At 40.7% G+C, this 7,878-nt stretch overlaps 1 protein-coding gene across 3 annotated transcripts in view; it reads right to left on the minus strand.

Moving 5' to 3' along the window:
- Positions 1-1,149: 1,149 nt before the first annotated feature.
- LOC128701123 (uncharacterized) overlaps positions 1,150-7,878 on the minus strand; it is a 60,073-nt gene continuing 53,344 nt past the window's right edge. For 2 of the 3 annotated variants that reach the window (XM_053794698.2, XM_053794699.2), the window contains 2 exons: positions 2,374-2,534; positions 1,150-1,781 (listed from right to left, as the gene is read on the minus strand). In XM_053794698.2, coding sequence (XP_053650673.2) covers positions 1,612-1,781; positions 2,374-2,534 — 331 coding nt within the window. In that variant the 3' untranslated portion in view covers positions 1,150-1,611. Of the gene's footprint in view, positions 1,782-2,373; positions 2,535-7,693 lie in introns of those variants that run through there. The other variant, XM_053794700.2, reaches the window with a different exon arrangement.

Genomic DNA, 7,878 nt, shown 5'->3' on the forward strand with positions numbered 1-7,878 from the left:
GAAACTTGACCTACAAGGTAATGGTACATGCTGTGGAATATGCCCAACATGGAATATACTCACCATGGGATTTGAACTAATGGCAAGCATATCCTTAAACTAAAAGGCCAGTGCACTAACCACTGTACCATGCCAGCCTAATACAATTCATCCAATTAAGTACTGTATATTTTTATAGCCTATGAAGGCTAGTACAGACCTCACTATGATCACAATTTCATACTAACATGGCTATGGCAAGCACAAACTCAGTTCTCTTAAAAGCTATTATTAGTGACTCGTGAAATTGTAAGCTCCTCACAGAATGGATAAGTAAGATTTGAACCCATGGTGAGCCCACTCTAGAAGTAGCAGGCCAGTGAGTTAACTGCTGTACCATGCCTGTCACAGCCATGTCAGTGTGAGATTTGTCTAAATTTATTATTATCATTATAAAAACCTACGTTGTGGTCATGGTGGGGCCACTGCTAACATTCCTATGGTGTACAGAAATATACCAAGATGGATGAATCTTATTACAATATCACGGTATAGTAGTTAGTGCACTGTTATGCGAGTTTGAAGACTAGCTTGCCATGGTTTGAATCCCACCAGTTCAGTGAGCTGCTAACAATCCTTTTATTATGATCTTGCAAGCCATAGCTATACCATAAGTAATTATTGACAATGTTGGTCGGTAAACACTACCTCAGACACCCCCCCCCCCCCCATGTTTAAGAAAATGGGTAACCAGCCCTTTTCTCTTGGCATTCAACTTGCTAAGAGATAAGATAAGATAAGATTTCGTTCGGATTTTTAACCCCGGAGGGTTAGCCACCCAGGATAACCCAAGAAAGTCAGTGCGTCATCGAGGACTGTCTAACTTATTTCCATTGGGGTCCTTAATCTTGTCCCCCAGGATGCGACCCACACCAGTCGACTAACACCCAGGTACCTATTTGCTGCTAGGTGAACAGGACAACAGGTGTAAGGAAACGTGTCGGAATGTTTCCACCCGCCGGGAATCGAACCCGGGCCCTCCGTGTGTGAAGCGGGAGCTTTAGCCACCAGGCCACCGGCTTACAAGGATTCCTATTCCTCCATAAATACGTAATAGATATTCTTGTGAACTTTGATTTCACTTTAATTTTTATCTGCCCAAATTTGTTACCAGTAAAGAATTTTAGGACATCAGAAGGTCCCCAATTCACAAAAGTTAACATTACAATGATTCACACTTTCCATCAAGGGTCAAAAGACATTATATTGAGAAAATAATTGTTTTAGGAGCATCAGTCTGCAGGTAAGAACATGTTACTCATAAGTATCATTTGTACTATCTTTTTTCTGTAAGATAACAGATTTTTGACATCTGAACTGTTGTACATGCATGCCTCTGGCAAGACAGTGATAGTGTGAATAATGATGAAAACATTTTTTTTTTTGGTGGCCCTGCCTCAGTGGGAGATGGCCAGCATGTTAACAAAAAAAGTATTTAAGATTACAAATGACTCGTTTGCAAGCTGAATCACCAGAAACACAGCTACTAAAGTTGAAAACCTCCCGAATTTCTCAAACGGGAATGAAATTAATGACTAATTTATTTTATCAATTGACTAGATGATTGTAAGACTATATATTCTGTCTAGAGAGGAAAGTTTGCTTCTGTTCATAAAGTCGTTGTTGGAGGAAATTGTAGAAATCTACATCGTCGGCCATTCTTCTCAGTAGCTCTTGTCGAGTTGAAATGGGAACTTCAGGCTTCTTTTGATTTTGATTAACAATTATATGTTCTTGGTGTCCTGAAATGTAGTTTTAAAGTATTCAAATGCATTGGTTAAAAGTTTGTAAAATCTTATTGTGGTACTGGAAGTACTTAAAATAATAGGAGCCAGTCTTCAAAATAGTGAGTGACTAGTTAATGGTCCAAGTCGGACTGAAACATCGTCATAAGTTTCTTTCTCCTATGTGCAGGTTATTTATGTATAGTCTGCTTGTCAGTTGTTCATATGCCTCCACAGCAGCACTGTATGACCCCTGCGGGCTTAGCGCTTAGTTATGATTGTAATAATAATGTATGCCTCCACAACACGCTAGGTAGTATTACATACTGTCATTGGTACCTTGACCATTCCTACATGTCATGTTCTTTACTGTAATTATCTTTTTAACCACCACTCTACTGTAATTACTTATTTACATATACTGTAATTGCATATTTACTGCTACTAAAATTCCCTATTTACTTTCAATGTAATTACCTGTATACTTCTACTGTAATTACCAGTTTACTATATGGGTAGTTAAACAATTCTCAGTTCTGTACTGAATCACAGCTAAGAATATAGTTATCATTAATTCTGAGTATCAGTTTAGTTTATCATTGGTACTCACGTATTTTATCATATACTTTGAGAGCCCCAGTCAAGTAGCGTGGAACAAGTGCCTCCATAAGGAGGAGAGAAATATCCATTTGATTGACCAACCCCACAACACTGTACTCTTCTGATACAACTTTCTTGGCAACTTGTAAGGCATCAGGATGCCCTAGTATCCTGTAGGAAAATTAGAGAAATAACTGTACAGATTTAAATTTTTTTTTTTTTCCAACAAGTTGGCCGTCTCCCACCGAGGCAGGGTGACCCAAAAAAGAAAGAAAATCCCCAAAAAGAAAATGCTTTCATCATCATTCAACACTTTCACCACACTCACACATAATCACTGTTTTTGCAGAGGTGCTCAGAATACAACAGTTTAGAAGCATATACGTATAAAGATACACAACATATCCCTCCAAACTGCCAATATCCCAAACCCCTCCTTTAAAGTGCAGGCATTGTACTTCCCATTTCCAGGACTCAAGTCCGACTATATGAAAATAACCGGTTTCCCTGAATCCCTTCACTAAATATTACCCTGCTCACACTCCAACAGATCGTCAGGTCCCAAGTACCATTCGTCTCCATTCACTCCTATCTAACACGCTCACGCACGCTTGCTGGAAGTCCAAGCCCCTTGCCCACAAAACCTCCTTTACCCCCTCTCTCCAACCCTTTCGAGGACTACCCCTACCTCGCCTTCCTTCCCCTATAGATTTATATGCTTTCCATGTCATTCTACTTTGATCCATTCTCTCTAAATGACCAAACCACCTCAACAACCCCTCTTCTGCCCTCTGACTAATACTTTTATTAACTCCACACATTTTCCTAATTTCCACACTCCGAATTTTCTGCATAATATTTACACCACACATTGCCCTTAGACAGGACATCTCCACTGCCTCCAACCGTCACCTCGCTGCTGCATTTACCACCCAAGCTTCACACCCATATAAGAGTGTTGGTACTACTATACTTTCATACATTCCCTTCTTTGCCTCCATAGATAACGTTTTTTGACTCCACATATACCTCAATGCACCACTCGCCTTTTTTCCCTCATCAATTCTATGATTAACCTCATCCTTCATAAATCCATCCGCCGACACGTCAACTCCCAAGTATCTGAAAACATTCACTTCTTCCATACTCCTCCTCCCCAATTTGATATCCAATTTTTCTTTATCTAAATCATTTGATACCCTCATCACCTTACTCTTTTCTATGTTCACTTTCAACTTTCTACCTTTACACACATTCCCAAACTCATCCACTAACCTTTGCAATTTTTCTTTAGAATCTCCCATAAGCACAGTATCATCGGCAAAAAGTAACTGTGTTAATTCCCATTTTGAATTTGATTCCCCATAATTTAATCCCACCCTTCTCCCGAACACCCTAGCATTTACTTCTTTTACAACCCCATCTATAAATATATTAAACAACCATGGTGACATTACACATCCCTGTCTAAGACCTACTTTTACCGGGAAGTAGTCTCCCTCTCTTCTACACACCCTAACCTGAGCCTCACTATCCTCATAAAAACTCTTTACAGCATTTAGTAACTTACCACCTATTCCATATACTTGCAACATCTGCCACATTGCTCCTCTATCCACTCTATCATATGCCTTTTCTAAATCCATAAATGGTATACTCAATAAACTTATTCCTCTATAATTTTTACAATCTCTTTTGTCCCCTTTCCCTTTATATAAAGGGACTATACATGCTCTCTGCCAATCCCTAGGTACCTTCCCCTCTTTCATACATTTATTAAACAAAAGTACCAACCACTCCAACACTATATCCCCCCCTGCTTTTAACATTTCTGTCATGATCCCATCAGTTCCAGCTGCTTTACCCCCTTTCATTCTACGTAATGCCTCACGTACCTCCCCCACACTTACATTCTGCTCTTCTTCACTCCTAAAAGATGGTATACCTCCCTGACCAGTGCATGAAATTACCACCTCCCTTTCTTCCTCAACATTCAAAGGTTCCTCAAAATATTCTCGCCACCTACCTAATAAGGAGGCAGCTATGGTGAAAACTCACACTCACACGAGCTTTTAAATCTCTGCACAAAATTCAATTTAAACCAGCAGATAATAGAGCCTACTAGAATGAAGAATACACTAGACCTCATCTTCACTAACAATGATGATCTGATAAGAAATGTCACCATATCAAAAACAATATACTCAGATCACAACATAATTGAGGTTCAGACATGTATGCGCGGAGCCCCAGACCGACAAAATGAGATTAGTCACGAGGGAGCATTCACCAAATTCAACTTCAATAACAAAAACAAAGTGGGACCAAGTAAACCAAGTCCTAACTGATATAAGCTGGGAAGATATACTAAGCAACACAGACCCCAACTTATGCCTAGAACAGATTAACTTGGTGGCACTCGATGTATGCACAAGACTTATTCCTCTAAGAAAAAGGAGTAGATGTAAAATAGAAAGAGACAGGCGCTTTCTTTACAGGCGACGGAAAAGAATAACAGAGCGGCTAAAAGAGGAGAATCTATCTGAAATGCGTAGGGAGACACTGGTCAGAGAAATAGCAAACATCGAACTTAAGCTAAAGGAATCTTATAGGAGTCAGGAATCGCGGGAAGAACTAAAAGCCATAAATGAAATCGAAAGAAACCCAAAGTATTTCTTCTCCTATGCCAAATCAAAGTAGAGAACAACGTCCAGTATTGGGCCCTTACTTAAACAAGATGGGTCCTACACAGATGACAGCAAGGAAATGAGTGAGCTACTCAAGTCCCAATATGACTCAGTTTTTAGCAAGCCACTAACCAGACTGAGAGTCGAAGATCAAAATGAATTTTTTATGAGAGAGCCACAGAATTTGGTTAACACAAGCCTATCTGATGTTATCCTGACGCCAAATGACTTCGAACAGGCGATAAATGACATGCCCATGCACTCTGCCCCAGGGCCAGACTCATGGAACTCTGTGTTCATCAAGAACTGCAAGAAGCCCCTATCATGAGCCTTTACCATCCTATGGAGAGGGAGCATGGACACGGGGGTCGTCCCACAGTTACTAAAAACAACAGACATAGCCCCACTCCACAAAGGGGGCAGTAAAGCAACAGCAAAGAACTACAGACCGATAGCACTAACATCACATATCATAAAAATCTTTGAAAGAGTCCTAAGAAGCAAGATCACCACCCATCTAGAAACCCATCAGTTACACAACCCAGGGCAACATGGGTTTAGAACAGGTCGCTCCTGTCTGTCTCAACTATTGGATCACTACGACAAGGTCCTAGATGCACTAGAAGACAAAAAGAATGCAGATGTAATATATACAGACTTCGCAAAAGCCTTCGACAAGTGTGACCATGGCGTAATAGCGCACAAAATGCGTGCTAAAGGAATAACAGGAAAAGTCGGTCGATGGATCTATAATTTCCTCACTAACAGAACACAGAGAGTAGTAGTCAACAGAGTAAAGTCCGAGGCAGGCACGGTGAAAAGCTCTGTTCCACAAGGCACAGTACTCGCTCCCATCTTGTTCCTCATCCTCATATCTGACATAGACAAGGATGTCAGCCACAGCACCGTGTCTTCCTTTGCAGATGACACCCGAATCTGCATGACTGTCTTCCATTGCAGACACTGCAAAGCTCCAGGCGGACATCAACCAAATCTTTCAGTGGGCTGCAGAAAACAATATGAAGTTCAACGATGAGAAATTTCAATTGCTCAGATATGGTAAACACGAGGAAATTAAATCTTCATCAGAGTACAAAACAAATTCTGGCCACAAAATAGAGCGAAACACCAACGTCAAAGACCTTGGAGTGATCATGTCGGAGGATCTCACCTTCAAGGACCATAACATTGTATCGATCTGCTAGAAAAATGACAGGATGAATAATGAGAACCTTCAAAACGAGGGATGCCAAGCCCATGATGACACTCTTCAGGTCACTTGTTCTATCTAGGCTGGAATATTGCTGCACACTAACAGCACCTTTCAAGGCAGGTGAAATTGCCGACCTAGAAAATGTACAGAGAACCTTCAAGGCGCGCATAACGGAGATAAAACACCTCAATTACTGGGAGCGCTTGAGGTTCCTGAACCTGTATTCCCTGGAACGCAGGCGGGAGAGATACATGATTATATACACCTTGAAAATATTAGAGGGACTAGTACCGAACTTGCACACGAAAATCACTCACTAAGAAAGCAAAAGACTTGGCAGACGATGCAACATCCCCCCAATGAAAAGCAGGGGTGTCACTAGCACGTTAAGAGACCATACAATAAGTGTCAGGGGCCCGAGACTGTTCAACTGCCTCCCAGCATACATAAGGGGGATTACCAACAGACCCCTGGCAGTCTTCAAGCTGGCACTGGACAAGCACCTAAAGTCGGTTCCTGATCAGCCGGGCTGTGGCTCGTACGTTGGTTTGCGTGCAGCCAGCAGTAACAACCTGGTTGATCAGGCTCTGATCCACCCGGAGGCCTGGTCACAGACCGGGCCGCGGGGGCGTTGACCCCCGGAACTCTCTCCAGGTAAACTCCAGGTAATCTACCTAATACCTCCATCTCCCCATCTACTAACTCCCCTACTCTGTTTTTAACTGACAAATCCATACTTTCCCTAATCTTTCTTAACTTGTTTAACTCACTCCAAAATTTTTTCTTATTTTCATTAAAATTTCTTGACAGTGCCTCTCCCACTCTATCATCTGCTCTCCTTTTGCACTCTCTCACCACTCTCTTCACTTTTCTTTTACTCTCCATATACTCTGCTTTTCTTATAACACTTCTGCTTTGTAAAAACCTCTCATAAGCTAACTTTTTCTTTTTTATCACACCCTTTACTTCATCATTCCACCAATCACTCCTCTTTCCTCCTGTCCCCACCCTCCTATAACCACCAACTTCTGCCCCACATTCTAATACTGCATTTTTAAAACTATTCCAACCCTCTTCAACCCCCCCACTACTCATCTTTGCACTAGCCCACCTTTCTGCCAACAGTCGCTTATATCTCCCCCGAACCATTGTCATTAAACTAGTAGCATGCCCTAGTATCCTGTAGGAAAATTTGAGAACTTACTGTACATATTAAAAGTTATAGTCAGTAAACTAGTAAACAAGTTTACTTAAGGCTTTTTAATGTATCTGTGAAACCATTTTCAACAAAAATGCTCTGCCCAAAAAGAAGTCTTTATAATCTTAGTTAAGTCAATAAAATATGATACTGTATAATGATAGTAACAGATTTATTTCCCAGGAAGTATCATTAGTTACAATACAGTATGCTAATAGAATACATGTACATGTATATTTCTTACAAAGAAAGGCCTATAGTTATGAATAGCATTTCAGTCAGACTTAAGCTACAACTACTGTATTAATGCTGCCATTCACTCGTTTTCTAGTGGTGCAAAAATTGAAACACTTTGCATTCATCTATTAATATTCTTTATATAAATGCCTGCATCATATCACATTAATTTTCAGGATT

This window comes from Cherax quadricarinatus, chromosome 73 (genome assembly GCF_038502225.1).
Source record: "Cherax quadricarinatus isolate ZL_2023a chromosome 73, ASM3850222v1, whole genome shotgun sequence".
Lineage (NCBI taxonomy): Eukaryota > Metazoa > Arthropoda > Malacostraca > Decapoda > Parastacidae > Cherax > Cherax quadricarinatus.